The 17,460-nt window shown below is 34.1% G+C and overlaps 4 protein-coding genes across 9 annotated transcripts; 1 reads left to right on the forward strand and 3 right to left on the reverse strand.

Annotated features, from left to right (window-relative positions):
* Positions 1 to 244: 244 nt before the first annotated feature.
* On the reverse strand, positions 245 to 4,135 carry Prp6 (pre-mRNA processing factor 6). Its single transcript, XM_076312475.1, has 9 exons — positions 3,979 to 4,135; positions 3,828 to 3,887; positions 3,620 to 3,746; positions 2,646 to 3,196; positions 1,811 to 2,591; positions 1,522 to 1,737; positions 1,108 to 1,449; positions 698 to 1,041; positions 245 to 613 (listed from the first exon to the last, which is right to left on the reverse strand). The coding sequence occupies exons 1-9, from the start codon at positions 4,071 to 4,073 to the stop codon at positions 334 to 336; spliced, it is 2,796 nt and encodes a 931-aa protein (XP_076168590.1). The 5' UTR covers positions 4,074 to 4,135; the 3' UTR covers positions 245 to 333.
* A 525-nt stretch (positions 4,136 to 4,660) lies between these two features.
* Positions 4,661 to 9,143, reverse strand: LOC143147330 (NF-X1-type zinc finger protein NFXL1). Of its 3 annotated transcripts, none has more exons than XM_076312485.1 (5): positions 8,627 to 9,143; positions 8,096 to 8,394; positions 7,893 to 8,005; positions 6,128 to 7,808; positions 4,661 to 6,036 (listed from the first exon to the last, which is right to left on the reverse strand). In XM_076312485.1, exons 2-5 carry the CDS (start codon positions 8,357 to 8,359, stop codon positions 5,608 to 5,610), a joined length of 2,487 nt encoding a protein of 828 aa, XP_076168600.1. In that variant the 5' UTR covers positions 8,360 to 8,394; positions 8,627 to 9,143; the 3' UTR covers positions 4,661 to 5,607. The 3 variants fall into 3 exon arrangements, with proteins under 3 accessions (XP_076168600.1, XP_076168598.1, XP_076168599.1); XM_076312483.1 differs by having other exon boundaries at positions 8,623 to 9,143; XM_076312484.1 differs by having other exon boundaries at positions 8,614 to 9,143.
* On the forward strand, positions 8,632 to 10,517 carry Pig-c (phosphatidylinositol glycan anchor biosynthesis class C). Of its 3 annotated transcripts, none has more exons than XM_076312501.1 (4): positions 8,632 to 8,856; positions 8,974 to 9,095; positions 9,183 to 9,396; positions 9,485 to 10,517. In XM_076312501.1, the coding sequence occupies exon 4, from the start codon at positions 9,612 to 9,614 to the stop codon at positions 10,431 to 10,433; it is 822 nt and encodes a 273-aa protein (XP_076168616.1). In that variant the 5' UTR covers positions 8,632 to 8,856; positions 8,974 to 9,095; positions 9,183 to 9,396; positions 9,485 to 9,611; the 3' UTR covers positions 10,434 to 10,517. The 3 variants fall into 3 exon arrangements, with proteins under 3 accessions (XP_076168616.1, XP_076168617.1, XP_076168619.1); XM_076312502.1 differs by having other exon boundaries at positions 9,023 to 9,095; positions 9,171 to 9,396; XM_076312504.1 differs by having other exon boundaries at positions 9,023 to 9,095.
* Positions 9,997 to 17,410, reverse strand: Nup205 (nuclear pore complex protein Nup205). Of its 2 annotated transcripts, none has more exons than XM_076312470.1 (7): positions 17,283 to 17,410; positions 16,936 to 17,096; positions 16,429 to 16,845; positions 16,054 to 16,345; positions 15,257 to 15,976; positions 11,247 to 15,167; positions 9,997 to 11,159 (listed from the first exon to the last, which is right to left on the reverse strand). In XM_076312470.1, the coding sequence occupies exons 1-7, from the start codon at positions 17,290 to 17,292 to the stop codon at positions 10,951 to 10,953; spliced, it is 5,730 nt and encodes a 1,909-aa protein (XP_076168585.1). In that variant the 5' UTR covers positions 17,293 to 17,410; the 3' UTR covers positions 9,997 to 10,950. The 2 variants fall into 2 exon arrangements, with proteins under 2 accessions (XP_076168585.1, XP_076168586.1); XM_076312471.1 differs by lacking the exon at positions 9,997 to 11,159 and having other exon boundaries at positions 11,827 to 11,954; positions 12,061 to 15,167.
* Between the last annotated feature and the right edge of the window lie 50 nt (positions 17,411 to 17,460).

The following is a 17,460-nucleotide window of genomic DNA, read 5'->3' on the forward strand; positions in this document are numbered from 1 at the left end:
ATAAAATAACATCTATTCAAAATAACTTAATACCTATTTTGTACGGGCGAATACATGTATGTACTAATTGACTTTAATGCATTGACTTTAATTCAAATTGGCAATTTTATTATAAATATGAAATAATCGATAGAAGTTTACCACTTAATAATTTGAAATTCCTGTTTTATCTATAGAGTAAGTCGTAGAGCCAAAGAATATAATTATTTCTAGGTTGCGACTATTATACAAAATTTTTACCTCAACATGCTTACAAGATTATTTATTTTAGTGTCGCACATAAATTCTTAAAAAAGTATATACAGTACATACTTAAACTTATATTGTCGAATATTATATTGGAATTGGTAGATCCCTTGCAACCAATACTAAGATTTGATCTATACTCAAACACCAATTCACAATATTCTTGGATACTCTACACCAGTTCTCGCCATGATGAGGTTCCGCGGCAATGCAACGTTTCTTTACATCTTCTTGTTGTTCCTCTGTTCCATTTAAAAGTTCAAACTTATAGAAATATGCCCATGCATCTCCTAAATCTGGGTCTATCTTTACTGTCCTATTGAACCAATCTCTACACTTTGTGATTTTATGTTCACACCAAAACAGTCTGAAACATATATGTTGTGTTCGTTATTAAATGAACATTATTATTAATACTAATAAATTCATAAAAAAGTATTTATACACTAACTTGGATACCGCGAGAAGCACATGAGGATCATGTTCACACTTCTTCAAAGCGTCAACGCTTTTAGTCTTTCTCTGTGGTCGTGGTTCCATAAAAATCGCTTCCGCCCAAAGTAAACCAGATGTAGGACATTCCTGCAATGCTTTCGCCATAAGTGTATTGGCCATGTCCCTAACACCACCACTTTTTAATTCATTTCTGATGGCTTCTAACCACAGTTCTGCATTCTTTGAATTTTTTAGACGTGCCTTTTCCAAAACCGAACGAGCCTTCGTAACTTGACCTTTCCTATGTTCTAATTGCGCTAGTAAACGCCACAATGGAATCGAACTCGGACACTTTTTGATCTATATGGTGAACAGAAATATACAAATAACAATAAAATATTGAGCTTAGCTACAAAAGAAACTTACCGCTTGATTATATGTGTCCAAAGCTTTGTCTAAATTTCCTTGCTGTTCTTCAATTTGGCCTTTCATTAACCATAACTTTGGAAAATCATCAAATGCCTCCAAAGCCTCTTTTAAAAGAAGTAAAGCTGCATCAAGATTGTTCAAGGCCCATTCTAATTTCGCACTTTTCATCATCACTCTAGGAGTTGGAGCAGATGCTCGCGCTTTGGCGAGTAATCGTCGAGCTCTCTCATATTCAGAATTTTCGGATTCTAATTTCACGGCCGCTAACCAAATCTCCTCCGAATTTGGATTCGCTTGAAACGCGAGGGACAAAATGCCTCTAGCTGCTGGAACGTCACCCTATCAAAAAGAAAGTGCAATTAAATGTAAATCATAAAAATACACGACTTGATCTCTATTAATTTTACTTACAGCCAACCACTTAGATTTTGCACCCATGAGCCAAAGTACTTCGCTTTTGGGACAATGTGCAACTGCTCTTTGGAGTAAAGATTCCAAAGATTCTCGTGTTCCATACGTTTTTTCGAAATAAGCTGCACGTAACCAAATTGATTTTTTACTAGGAAACGTTGACAATGCGTAAGCATAAACAGCTCTGGCACATTCCAAAGCTCCTTGTTGGGCACACTGAAACAGTGAATAAATTAATAATTGTTTCTCTTAAATGAAATACAACTATCGGATATAATATCGATTTTACAGATTCCGCATCCTCCATCCACGTATGTTTCCTATCTTCTTCTTCTACGCCAAAACCAATGATTGCTTTAACAATAACTTGACACGTGTGTACTGCACCAGCTTTCTCCGCTTCCATAGCTTCTTTAAACCAGTGTTCTCTGTTAATTTCGACTCCGTTTGCGCTCAATGAGGATATTGCACGATCGATAATTTTCTCTACCATATGTTTATTTCCATTTGCCTCTTCCAATTTTGCAGCTGTAGTCCATATTTGTCTATCAGTTGGAATATTTTCTCTTGCTTTATTAAGCACTTTTCTTGCATTATCGTAAGTTTCTAATCTAGCGAGAGCAAGCCATAAATCTACACTTGTTGGGCAACACTCGACCGCTCGACTAAGTAAAATGCGTGCATCTTCTGGTTCCTCTAACTCCACCGCTGCTTTCCATAATCTTACTGAGTTGGGAATGTGTTCTAATGCTTTACGATATACTCTTCTTTTCGCTTTCGTTTCCATCTCTAAATCGGCTGCCTTTATCCAAATTCGAACAGACGTTGGTATATGCCGTACTGATTGAGCAATCACCGCTTTAGCCGTATCCGGTGGTTGAAGTCTAGCTGCTTCTAGCCATAAGTCTTCCGACGTAGGATTTACCTCGCATCCTTTCATTATTAAATTTCGTGCAGCTTGTACCTTCCCTGTAACTTCTTCTAAACGAGCAGATGCAATCCATGCTGGTGGATGATTTGGATTTGTTTCCCTTACAGATTTCAATAACAATCTAGCTTTCTTAATGTCACTGAAACAAAATGAAGATTTGAATTTGAAGAAACTTATTTATTTTTAAACTTACTTTATATCGCCGCCGTACGTTGGTATCATACTTTGCAAATCAGTGAGATAGCCCTTTGGATCGACAACAGTTTGTCCTTCTACAGAATCAGAAACTTGGTTCAGCTTAACATTCATTAAAGTGTTTCTAGCCTGTCCAATTTTTCTTAGATCTAGATCTCCTGTAGGAGTCAACATTCCGGGAGTCGCTACACCAGGCATCATAGATGCCAGACCACTCGATGGGTCAATACTAGTAGATGTTTCACCCCCCAAGTTTCTCGCAAGTACAGAATCCGGCAATGGCGTGAACTTTTCAGCTCGCGGATTTCGTTGTTTCCGATTTCTGGCGTCACCTACTTCTGGAACATTTTTCCATTCTTCTTCGGTTACATTTACTAATTCTCTTTTCAAATCTGAAAACTGCTGTTGTATTTTAGGACGTTCTTGACGATACCTTTCTAATTCTTCTCTAAGTCTCTTTTCCCTATACTCTTTACGTTTTTCATCCATTCGCTTGTCAATAGCTTCATAAATAGCATCAGCTTCTTCGTCATCTTTATCATATGGATCCTGCAAAGAATTTAGTCATTTAGTGCGCAATACGTTAACCCTTTCCTCGCAAAGAGTGACTATAATAATAAACACTACATGGCGGTCAGAAAAGTCTACATTTACTCTATAAATTGTAATACTATAGATAACGCAATAGTTTTGATAATTCTATGGATACATTAAATCGAAGCCTTGTTTGCATGGCTGTGTGCTCCTAGTATCCTTTAAATCATAGGAAAGAGTTAAACTATTATAAATACATGGCAAACAAGAATGATGCTGCCTTGAAGAAGATGAAGAATACAACACTTTATTAAATAATGTATATAAATAAATGTATGCATCTATTGTCAATGATAGATAGTAACAAGAGTTTTGCTCTTTTGTAAAAAAAATTTGAGTGGTCTAAAAACTTCGTTTTTACAAATATTTATACTTTACTTTACTAAAAAGCGAGCCTCCATATCCGGAAAATTCATCATAATTGGAATCATTTAAATCCTCTTCATCTTCTTCCTCCTCTTCTTTCTTTTTTGTACGTTTCGTAGGTGGGGCATGTCTGTCGTCGCTGTAAGTAAAATATAAAAAGAAGCTGAACATTTTTACTAAATGCACATATGATTAATAACTTACTATACAAAATACTTACGAAACATCATTAGCATCTCGAGCTGGACCAATATCAGATCTGGTTGTAAATCCGGTAGCTCTGAAAACCGAAATATTAAACTATCAAATTAATGTATCTTTTTATCGAAGGAGGTTAGATCAGTTAAATAATATTGTTTCGTTCATGTTACCCTCTTCCAACACCAGCAACATATCCTAAAGGTGCCGGTACTCCCAAAAAATGTTTTTTGTTTCTGGTTGACAATGAAACGGATGGAACTGACATTTTTGTGTATCGTCAACACACAACGTAAATAAAGCAAAGTCGCTCTCGTAGATACAACTTAACCAATAACAACTTCTTCAAACACAGACAAAGTATAGGATAGACTTACCACTTTATAGAAGTTGGTGTCATACAAACTGAAGTATCGACTTCATGAAAAATTAGGGGTTTTACAGCGACCTCTTTGTTTTTAAGAACGGTGATTTTGGAAACTATATTCAACTAAACCACCGAAATAAACAAATGCAGTAAACGTAGGAAAATTGTCTTTGTACAGCGTTTGTTTCTTTTAAAGTATATGTCGTCGAAAATACGTCTACAACAGGATTTGTTTGAATTAGTAATATTTACGAAGTTACAGCCGTTTAAAGAGCACAACTGACAGTTGTAGGGGACTGATAAGTAAAACTTTAAACGCGTTTTTCCCAAAACTTCATTTCTTGAACTGATGTACACAATATTTCAAGTTGTACTTAATTGACTAACTTTAAATTTGCACAGACCTTTCAGCAGACCTTTCAGTGCCGTTATCGTATGAACTACGGTTTTTAAAAAATGTCCATTCTTTTATTTACTTTTAACATATTATGGGTTCAAAAAAACAAAAGAAACAATAATTGAACTTCAAAGTGTCGCCACTTCTTTAATTATCAAGATTTTTCATTTTTGATGGTTTACACCATAAATATATTCGTACAAAATAAGATGCTATTTTTTCATGATCACTGTTTAAACTCATTTTTTTATTTAGTATATATGATTTATAATAATAATTTGTGTGAACGATTCAACTGCACTAGCGAATCGTGCATGATGTATTTTTCACACATGATGTGCGTCCGCGCATCTTGACATGGTTAGTTTTAAAATTGCATCAATTCGAAAATGTATCAAAGTCTTATAAATTAAATGATACTCTATAATATCATATTATTAGTCATGACAGTAATTATATCAAATTTCCACTTGTTGCTATATTTATGACATGACAATTGTTCACATTATTAGTGCCTACATGTTCCTTTGCATATGTAATAATTGTAGCTTTCTTAGTTTTAATTCTTACCGCTAATAGCGTTTTAATGCTATTCTATTCTGAATCGATAACGTAGAATGTAACATTGAAATGGTAAGGAACCTGCGGGCCCTAATCCATACGACATAAAACAGCATTACCTGTAACGTCTATTTTATATCTCGTGCTGTTGCGTAAAATTTCACAGATAGATAACAAAAATTTCTACAATGTATTTCATAAAGGGTATCTGTATATTCATTTAATGTTAAAATAAAATTCTTTGGACTTTCTTTTAATTCTATGGCACAAGTTCCATACAATAATAATTCATGTTCATAAAACCTTCTGCAAGGATTATAAAAATATATTAAAATACGTTTGGTGTTGCATTATACTAAGTAAGCTAAATTAAAATGAAATAAACAGAATTTGGACAATTTGTGAAATTTAACTAAAAGTTATAGTTTTGCAACAACATTGTGCTATTAGGCTTTATAAATAATTCCAAAAGATTGTTCATGATATCTGGACACTTGCATAAAATATTCCTATGCCTATTATACATATTAAAATTGTTGAAATCCAATATTTCCAATAACTACTACTTGTTTCTCTCTGCAATTGTTTCTTATTGAACTTGTCTTTTCCTTTGCGACGTGGTTTAAATTTCCTTTCGAATTTCTCGATCTCTTCCTGATTACATATTTCTTCAGCCTGACGTTTTTGCTCCAGTAAAATAGCTTCTGCTTGGCTTCGCTCAATTTTTAGCTTCTTACAAATATCGTCGCATTCTATATGAATTTGCTGCTTTTGCACCATCGAGCAGATATAGTCTCTTTTAATACGCTTGCACAAACAGAATAATTTCACTTTCTTGTTGCACTCAGTTTTGTTCTTACATAGACCTGGATGACAGTTGTGCATGCATCGATGTCCACAAGGATACTGCAACAAAAACCAATTGTTCAATAGTAGAAAGTAGAATTAACATTAAACAAGTTTATGAACCCAAGAGTTATATAAGAAGTTTAATTACATTTTTAGGACACTGATTTCCACACTTGAGTAATTCATTACGTTGTTCTATTGTAGCTGATGTTAGTTCAACACATCTTTGATACAGAGTGCCTATGCCGCAATGACATGAAATTTTAACTAATTGTTTGCAGGGTTTACATGGTGCTGGATGACATGGTTTTGGACACAAATGCGTGCAGCCTTGTGGTCGTGAGAAGGCACATGGTTTCTCGCATTCCATACATGCTGTGCCATCCTTACTGGCCTCCAAAGGCAGTATTTTATGGCAAATTAATTCACATGTATGATTTGTACATGGTAATAATCTTCCACAAGGTTTCCCGCAGGAAGTAGGTTTGGCTGTATGACAAGGCCACGAATGCGTCTCATGACCTCCCAAACATGTAACTGGTACTGAAACTTCGCACGGTGGACATGGTAGTGTTTTTAACTGCATGATTTCTTTCTGTATCTCCCATGGTCCAGTGAGTTGTGTTTTTGTATCATTTTTGTTCACCTTCATCCATACTTTTGTATGACAAACAGCAACACAAGAATGACCGCATCGTTTATACACTATATCGCAAACCTTTTTACAAGGTGGGCACGGGCCTTGATGACATTTATGAGTTTCTCTTTTAGGATGATGACAAATTGGTGGTACCTTACATGGTTTATTACACAGTGGTGGTTTAACTTTCTTTGTAGTACCACATGGTACCGTTACTTTGTTATATCCACATCTACATTGAATAATATCAGTACGAGCGCATGGATAACAAGGTCCATTGTGACAAGGAGCGCAACATTTGTGTTTACGACAATTTAAAGTATTCTCACATATTTTTTCACATACATTGGACATACTCTTGGTCAGACAGTCGCAGCACTTTCTGTTACATAAATGTCTTCCACAGAGGCGTACTTGTGTACATTTTTTATTGCAATGAAATTCTTTACCACAGGCAACTTCTTTTTGATAACTGCCACATCGACATGATTTTGTAATTACTTCCAAGCATTGTCCACACCGATCTGTATGGCATCTCATATTACAAAAATGTGAACCACAATCCAACAATTTGCCACACGTGTCTCCACATGTGGGTAATTTTTCTTGTTTACAAGAAACAGCATAACGCTTTTTCCCACAAGGGCATGTTTTATTCTTTTCCAAAGGGCAAGTTTCACAATCACCGGGTAAATGGCATGTTCTTTGACAAACATGAACATTACAAGATAAAGGTCTGCGACAAGGTTTATCGCAAACCCATGTACTTTCAGAACATTGTTTTATTTCCGCATTACTCCGACAGTGACACTCAAGCAACAACCTTTCTGGACAAGGAGGACATTCCTTTGCATGACACACTTGCTTACAATTGTGTGAACATGATTTGTATTTCTTATTACATACAGTGCCACAACTCCAGTTTTTGGCATTGCATCGTCGTAGCTGAGGTGCTTGTTTGCCACAAAAACATTTGACTGACACTGTCTTTGCGCAAGGAGGACATGGTCCAGGATGGCAAAGTAACACACATTTGTGACCACACTCTGGTTGTAAGGGTTTGCTACATGTATCCCCGCAAGAATGTGGAATATTCCATGGTTGAAACGTAGGGTCTGTGACTTTTTTACAGAAACATTTGTACGTACGAGGAACTTCGTCCTGTTCATATTCCATACGACATTTTGGACTGGAATAAATTTTTCGATACAGTAAGCAGTACAGCAAATAAATTGTATAGAATCTAGTATGTTTCTTTTAACGTGTTACTTACCATGCCCAAATTGGTGCAACACCTTTCTTTTGTTTAACATTCAGACTGTCTTGTATCCAATGTAGAATGCAAGATAAGTGTAAAAAAGCAAAACACTTGTTACAATTCCAGATCTGAAATATTTATATTTATTATTTAAAATATATCCTAAAAAATATTTTAAGATTAAACTTGAAACCTTTAATTGATATAATTTGTCATACCGCATCTGCTTTTTTTACAGTTGAAATACATATTAAACAAACGGCACTGCCAGATTGAAAAATATTAATTAAATACGATAAAATCTTTTCTGCATCTGCCTCTCTTCCTTGATAGGCAGATAATACTTTGCCAACTACATTTTCTATGTTCTCTTCATTTGTGTCATTTTCATCCTCGCTGGATGATTCTAAATAAGCATTTGCTTCTAAATGTCTCTTAATTGCTATTTTATCTTGCACTTGAGCTCGTCTAAATTTTTGCATGTTTCTTTGAAACTTTATGCCAGTAATTCTTTATTCTGCAATAATAAAATACAATTACATAGAACATAATACATAATTTAAGAGTATAAATGGAATAGTTATATATATAAATAAAATTACATTATTTTCAAAAATCAAAATAATAAAACTATAACACTTCTTTCACTGAAAGTATCATATAAATAAGTGTATAAAATAGACATGGCTTATATAGAAAAAACATTAGAGAAAACATAATTCTACAATTTATTTACCTAACATACCTACATATGTATGTACACAGAAACAATTAACGCTCAAATAATCTATCTGTATCTTGTGTCATCCTTTATAAATAATAGTTTCGAAGAAAAAAGTGAAGTGTTGCGTTTAGAGTATAATGCGTTTCAATTGTTCCAAATTTCTGCCATATTTTTGCCACGCACGTCTTTTTTACAGAGTTCAGACATAATGGAATGAACAGTATGGCTGCACTTTTATTGGTTATGTGACGAAAGGTAACGATGAGAGTAGGAGAAGATCAATTATTAATAATGTTATGATATTAAATTATTCATATCGCGTGTTGAATTTCATTCGCAAATCAAAATAGGTTAAAGAGACTTCGTTTGCAGGAACATGTTTTATTATCCAATGATTCGAATATAGATTTGATCTTTCCAGCAGTGTCTCCCAATTGTTTCGATTCACGGAGTTTACTTAAAGTCTGTGTTTTCTACAAATAAACGGATATAAGGTTTTATTAATTTCAATGTCTAACGATCTAAGAGATTGTAAGTAAAGATAATTAAAAGTCAATTAAAATGTTTAGTTTCTTTTTCAGTATATTTTATGGCAAAGAAGAATAAATACTGAAATGAGTTGAGAAATATTGAAGAAAAAATATTACTATTGTTGGAAGATAAGCCCATGATGTGACACTTGATACGTTGAAATTGAAATTACAATTATAAAATTTGATACTAGATATTTATATAAAGTTTCAAGATAGCAATGAATCAAGATTTATATGTATACCTATGTACATTTTTCTAAAGGTAGATAAAATCATATCCTTTTAATGTTTATTTATATTTTTTACAGTTTTAGTAACTGTAACTTCGACTACATATATATTATTTACAGTTTCAACATTTGTATTTAATTAATAAAATATAAATTCTACATTTTGTACATATCAGTACAAAAAAGTTTGTATATAGTTAAAGAAACATTCTTTAAATATTGATAAACATTACATATAGAATGCATCATGACATTGGAAATGCAATGGCAGAAAAATTTATATGAAAATTATGGTTTGCCAGACAATTATACTGATAGCTCGTTCTTGGAGCAGTTACGTAAGAATATTAAACCAAATAATATAACTTTAACAGAAGCAATAATATTTGGAGCTACTATTTGTATTCAATTAAACATTGTAATTCTCTTTGTTATTATATTTATCTGGTTAAACAAAGAATGGACTAGCCCTAATATCATTTTTGTATCGAGTGTAATTTTAACAATATTTGGTTATCTTTTATATTGTTTAAAAGATCAAAATACTTTGACAAAATTGACAAAAGATTTCAGAACTGTGTTAATTTTTCTTACATTTGGTTATATTTTATCGCCTGTATTAAAGACTTTAACTGAAACTATCAGTACAGACACAATTTATGCCATGACAATACTAATGTTTTTAACTCATTTAATATTTAGTAAATATGGTTCTCTACAGATTTCTTTGTCAGATTCCCTATCTATAACATCTTCAATTTTTGGTTCATTAATGTTAGCATCTAGATTGGCATCTCCATCACATGCTTTTTCGCTTCTTACAGTTGCTGTGCAATGTTTCGTTTTATTACCATTTTTAATGTATAAATTAAATAACAAAATACTTATTTCGACTTTTTTAACATTCAGTACTTTATACTTTCTTTCATTCATTTCACAAACAATTTCTTATGTTTTTATTGTATCTATAGTATTTTTACATTTTATTTGTCCATGTTGGTATGTACGATGTCAAAGATACAAGGATAATATTTATGGTCCATGGGATGAGGCTGTCATCAGTTCTTAGAAACATTGAAAGAAATAATAATCACATTATTTTGAATTATTTTGTTATTTGTTATCCTTATAAATAAATTGTAAATATGTTGTATATCTTAATTTTAAGTAGAGATGAATGATGTACATGTTTTAATAATTAATTTATTAATATTATACACCATAATTAATATAGTAACAAAATGCAACTATGGAAGAATATTTTTACATATTATTACGTCCAACAAAATATAAAATAATACACACACGTGCGCTCGCACTTGTGTGTATTATTTTATCAACAACATTATTCAATTTCAATTTGTGAACATTAACTGATAAAAGTATATGTTACTAAAATTTATTTTAATCGAATTATACATACACAGGATTGAATAATTGAAAATTATACTCAATAACTTTACGTTTATATCAATCCAAATTAATTTTTATAATAAATACTGTTTACGTGGCTTTCGGCAGTCGGTTGCAAATATATACGGACATGTAAAAAAATATGTTCTTGTACAGACGTTCGAATAATAGTTTTATAATATAAACTGTAATATTCTTTTAATTTTCCTCACAAGAACTTCAATAAAGCTATGATCCACCGTTGCATATTCACTGTGTGTATCTAATAATTGTGTAATAAAACTATCTGTAAATGTAGAAACAAGACCTTGTTTTAATTCCATTACCGTCTCCGACGATACTTTCCATGCTACCATATCTTCATCTATGCCCGCTGAAGATACTGAAAATAAAATAAAAGATAATTTCAATATAAAGCTAAACAAGACTGCTACTAATTACATAAAAATGAAGAAGAAAAGGATTCTACCTTGCATTTGGTTATGCCTGGGCGCTATGTAAAAATCACAGTGACTCCAAAGAATGTACAAAGCATGTTCTATTATTAAAGAGCAATATTTTATGTTCTGACGTTTCTCTTTTACCCAACGACTTAATCGCTGTTCGACTATTACCCGTTGCTTCTGTACAGCAAGTTCCGCCTCTTCTTCGGACATATATTCTTTCAATTCTGTTGTACTCATTTCCCCTATAATAGCCACTTTTTTTATAAGAGTGTCTATGTGTGGTAATTCAGTATGTAATAATTTTGTTACGGATACAAGTTGGTCGACAATTGTCCCCAAGTGTACTCCACCGGTTGTATCTTTTATCCTATCCTCTCTTCCCCCTAGTTTCGGAGTCAAATGAGGCTCGAACAGCATGTTCCATATCATTTGATCCATTCTACTGTGCTGCATCTGATTACGGGTATATAACATAATATTTGCAACTATCTGCACTGAAGAGATGTGTTGTTGGTTCGCATCCGTTTGCTCGTGACTCAAGCGAACTGGAGCTGGTTGCAATTGAAATTTTCGCAATAAAGATAACATTAATCTCTGCAACCGGTAGAGGTGAGCACGAAGCTCTCTCATTCCAGTAGTGTCATCCAGTTTACGGTCATCGTAATCTGACTTCGCCAATTCTTCATCCACTAATTTGTACATATCGACATTTGCAGATCTGGATATCACACCTGTAAGACAGGCAATTTCTTTCAAAAACAAGGCATTTGCCTTTGGGGAAGCGTTTCGTAAAATCATTTCAATGGTCTCCCTATGACTTTGTAGAAACCCACAGACCTGTATGGCACACGATTGATTCTCTGTTCCCAGAGTAGTGAGTAGAGCGTCGCAAAGATATAAAGTTGGCAAGAAGATTTGCTGATAGCGCTGACCAATAGATGGTATAAAGGAGTAATCGCCTCCATCAAATCCTATATGAACATCAGGATGGTGATCGAAGACGATCATGCTCGACATACACGACAAGATTTTATTTTCTAATAGACTTTCAGCACCAAGTCTTGTAGAAGCTATTCTGCAAAACGTTGCCATTTTCGCCTCGTATAAATACAGTGGTCTTAATGTCTGTGGCTCCGGTTGTAACATACAACATATGATGTCGTCAGATTCTAAGAGACTATCTATCATGTGTTTCAAGTACCCTCTGCTGGCTAAATAGATTATCCAAGCATTATCATAGTCCAATTCTAAGATTTTATCCAAGCAGGATAACGCAAGCATTTTGCATACATCGTGGCCACCTGAGCAATTGTGACACAAAATATCCATTAGCTTATTTCCAAAACTGTTTATAACTTGTATTGTAGCATACCGATGCGAACGTTCTTGGATGGGCATGACTCTGTTTACGGTACTGTCCAATTGACTAACATACATGATATCTATAAAATTTGTACTTTCTGACTTCTCCAAACCAACCACACAGAGGAAATTTAATAAAGCTGCATACAAATGAGTAATCACTTTCTGCGAGGAAGCACCTGCGTTTATAATCCATTGCAAAATGTGGCTCAAGATGATTTTCATCATTGTTGTGTTCGAGGGGGACGACGGAAAGGATTCACTGTCTGTTTGTGTAATGAAACTGTTTCGCAAATTTACCAGTAACATCAGCACTGTACCAGACACTAAAGTTTTAATTTCACTCAAAGCTTCACAAGATGTCATCTTTTGCAACAAGTCATGAGATAAATTCAATAGTAAATTCTGCTTATGTGGCGTGGGAAGTAATTGATTTGTCGCGACACAAAAAAATATTTCTGTCGTTTGACACCATCCTTCTACAAACTTAACCATGGCATAAGACAACAGTTTCGTTTGATTTCTTTTTAATGCATGCATTAAAATTTTCTGTACTTCCTGTTGCATAAGGTTACGCTGAGTCGCAGTCGCACTGCTTTGAGTGACAGCTAATTCTTCGGTGATAAGAGAATGCAATTTTCTGATATCTATAAGCCGAGGACCTCCTATTAATATAACTGGAATACTACAACGCCCTAAAACCATTTCAACTTGTGATGGATCAAAAAAATCTAAAGACAGCGGTGGTTCCAACTGAAGTTGAAATTCAATGTAATGCAAAAGGTCCATCAGAAGTTTCTGCAAGGGCACAGTTTGTCCTTGCTCTTGGTCAAATTTTCCCATTAATCGTTCATCAAGTAACCTTCCACTGGCGACTCGTAATTCTATTGCAGCTATCTTTAACAACCATGACATACAGCCAAGCTCTGTTGCTGTATTTTGACCTTCGAATGGCAATTTTGAAAGGTGTCTCTGTACGAAATCTCGATTAGCGCTAGTCCGTAAAAATCTCAATACTGGAACAGATGTTTTATTGTTCATAGCCAATGTGTGAAGAAAGCAGTAGCAAGCTTCCGTTATCTTGTCACGGCCGCGTTCAAGAGACTGCTCTAGAATCCCCAATATTGAATGCAAGCATGTTCGTGGAAATCCAAAAAAGCCTGGATGTTGTAGTACAGTCTTTCGAATGTCCTTGGTAATTTCGAATCCTAGGAGATAGTGAGAAAGATTCGGAGTCGGTCGCGTGATACTTTGCATCATCAGAAGCAGAATTCGTTCCTTACAATTACCAGTATATTGCTTTTCGGTTGACTCAGTATCTTCATCGAGGGTAATATCCATATCCAAACATTCCACAAAACCATGCCTAATATTTGTGGCTAAGGTAGGAGTAGCTGTGAATGTAGAAAGTAATTCAGAGTCTGCTCCTGGTTCATTGGTCACTTCATGAATGACACCGACAGCATGGAACGCATGCTGTGGCAGCCATGAACTATAAGAAACATATTTAGCAATGTTTATCATGTAATCAGGCTTCTTTGATTGAGGATCCACCTCCAAAACTAATCTTGATAATCCAGTTAGAATTTTGTGTATTGACTTTGCAGCTGCCAATTGTGACATATAGTTGTGTTGCATCTTTAATTCTCTTTCTAATATTTCCAAACAATAAAGAGTTCCATTCTCAAGGTTCTTTTTACCAGAGAAAGGTTCATACGTATCAAAGCTGGAGCAACCTTTATCAAGAACGTATAATATAACATGGAGAAGCTCTGACTTAGAATGCAGCTGTGTCATTATATGGTATCCAGGAGCAGAATTGACTATCGTAGTTTCTCCGCTTTGGAGTTCCACTTTGCATCCAGTGAAATCTTCTACAGCAGGTTCGTATTGTTTGATAAGTTTAGAAAATATTTTTAAACATGCCTCAGCAACTTCCCACTTCTCTGCTGGATTTTTATACGATCGTGTATGAAACTTTAAAAAGACAGTGTTAATGATAAAATGCAAATATGGATCGAAACCAGGATTACGTTGACCCATTCCCAACAAACGTGGAATAGGAAAATCTGTAAGAACATCCAAAAGTTCTAGCATTGCTCGTGTCAATGGATATTCATCTTTCTTCGACTCGATCTCTTCTAATTCGGTTTGAACGCCTCTTGGTTGATAACTGCTTATAGTTGGTATAGTTGAAAGTATCTGCGCAGCCTCTAAACTTTGCCATACAGTGGACGAACTTTCGGGCGATCTTGCTAACGCGGCAAGAGTTCGTATTAAAACAGCTTTCAACGGAATCGATATTCCGCAACTTACTAAACCGATCAAAGACGGTAACACTTTCCATCCTGGATGATCGCATATTGCTATTCTTGACATTTCATCGTTCTTTGCGATTACTTGTACAACCAAAAATACCGCCTCAAGACCTTTAACTTCATCTGGAGTAATACCTTTCAAATGTCCTCTTTGACGATAAACAGTATCTTGGCTAGGAGGTAGTTCTTTTCGGAGATTCATGTAATATCGAGTTAAAGAACCAAAGAAGTGATCCCATGAAATAGTCGTCGATCCCGAAGTTCCTATAAATAAAATTCTTTGCGTGTAATTTCTACATTATAAGTTTTATTTGAGGTATAATAAATAATATTATAGAAATTCGAATGGTTACCATTTGGTTTAAGAAAATTGAATGCTTGTCTTGCTGCTTGTGGAGACGAAGCAAGAGATGCTATCATTTTGAGATATGGTACAAATAGTCCTGCTGGTAATATTTCATCATCAAGACGTACGAATTTAAATAGAGCAACTTGTCTAGATGGCAAACGATTGGTGAAAGCAGGAGCGGACGTATGCGTGGAGTCAGAATGATAGCACCAATAATCCATGACTAAATCCAATTTTAAAGGATCCTCTTTATACAACTCCGCTATTGTTAACATTAAAAATTCAAAGTGATTATCTAAATTTAAAGGTGGTTCAATACCCTCTTGCTGATATGCTTGTATTAAACGCATGGATTCGTCTGCTCTACTTCGAAGATTTTTGAGTTTAAGAGGCATTAATAATATGAAGTCAGAAATAAGAGAGTGAAAGTAACGAATATAAAATTCTTCATAATATATGCTTTTGTTCTTAAATAATACTTCAGCCATGAAGTGGAAACATTTGTTTGACAAAGCTGCTTCTAGGAGCCTCATGTCGTCATTGGTCTTGTTTGAGGATTGTACATTAGTTGCAGCTTTAATTGTTGGTAGAGCAACTGCAAAAGCAAACTGTATAACTCCACGCAGTCCAGCGCTCTCCCAATTAATATTAACCGATATTAATTTCTCATTTAACTCTTCATGTGCATGACTTTCTTCGATCAGTGGCATAGAATTTATTAACTCTGAAACAGATATTAGATACTATAACAAATTACGAGACAAATATTAATTTAGGACTCAGTTAAAATATGTATTGTACCTTCCCCATTCTCACGGTTATGTAATGAACTAAAATTAATTGCATTTAGCACACTCATTATAAGAGCGAGGGTGATTTTATCTGGTCCTCCTTCGCATGTTTCAGATTCTATTCGCTTTGTTTGTAATACAGATAATAAATGGAATAAGACTTCATTTGGTAATGAAGATTGGGCAGACCACAAGTATAAAATATCTGCCAAATCCTGTCTAGAATCATTAAAAAGTTTCATGACCATGTAACGATGTTTTGGTCCTCCCAATGCCCGATTCTTTTCTAACAATTCCTGTTCCTATTAAAGATCGAATATTAGTTCAAAATTAGAAAGGAATAAACCTCTATTGCAGAAATTATAACTTATTTTTTAACAAATACCTTTATAGGATCCATTTGTTCTAATAAAGACAAAATTTTATCTAATATATCATCTTCTTGCAATGTATTTGTATATTCTGTGATGTGTTTTATTAGCGCAATGGGAGCATCAATTTTCCAGCTATGCCCCATTCTAGCTTGTACAAGCATTCTTAAAGTTGACGTAAGTGCTTTCTTTCCATCATAATATAATAAGATAGCTGTTAATCCCCGAGGTAAACCAGGATGATGTGGCATTTGCAACTGAGCCGTACATAGAAGATCCAAAGCCATAAATTCATTAAGATTATACATATCTGATATAATCAAAGTTTCATCAACTAATTCTTTCGATAATGATTGATATCCCAAACCAGGAAGTATAATACCATCAGTCGCTCCCTTTCTTATTTCTTCTCGGCTGCTTGCATTTGGAGGCTGCAATAAAATATATCTTAAAATACATACCATAGGTGTTCAAATTTATTATTGGATGTAATGTCAACTATTTAATATTATATCACTTACAGGATTTTTTAAAAGTGTAAGAAAATTTTGTTTATGATTTCGTAATGCTTCTGTGAATTCATGGTATTGAAAGTCATGAGTGGTTGGAGAAGAAGTAATATACCGTTCAACGAGACTTTGTAATTCCTTGTATGGAGTCCACATATCCTCCGTTGCCTTTTCTAAAGCACATATATAAAAAGATTCATTTAATTTTTTGCTAACATGATACACAATTATTTTAAAATAACATTTGCACTAAGTATATTGAATAAAGTAAATACAATTTAAATGTATCTTAATGTTTTGAAGGTTATATTTTTCATGTAACATTCCAGATGTAAATATTTATAGAAATTAAGAATTACCTTCAGACATGATTTTACGATGAATAAAATGTTATGAAAACACAAATATTCCAGAACGAAATGTCCTACTTAAATATAAAGGAAAGAAAGAAGTCTCGTGTAACATAATATAAATACCGGTCCTCTGGCGGGAACAACGGATTTATTGATAGCCATAGACCATTGGATAACGTTAAAA

The sequence above is a fragment of the Ptiloglossa arizonensis genome, chromosome 5 (assembly GCF_051014685.1).
Source record: "Ptiloglossa arizonensis isolate GNS036 chromosome 5, iyPtiAriz1_principal, whole genome shotgun sequence".
In the NCBI taxonomy this organism is placed as follows: Eukaryota; Metazoa; Arthropoda; class Insecta; order Hymenoptera; family Colletidae; genus Ptiloglossa; species Ptiloglossa arizonensis.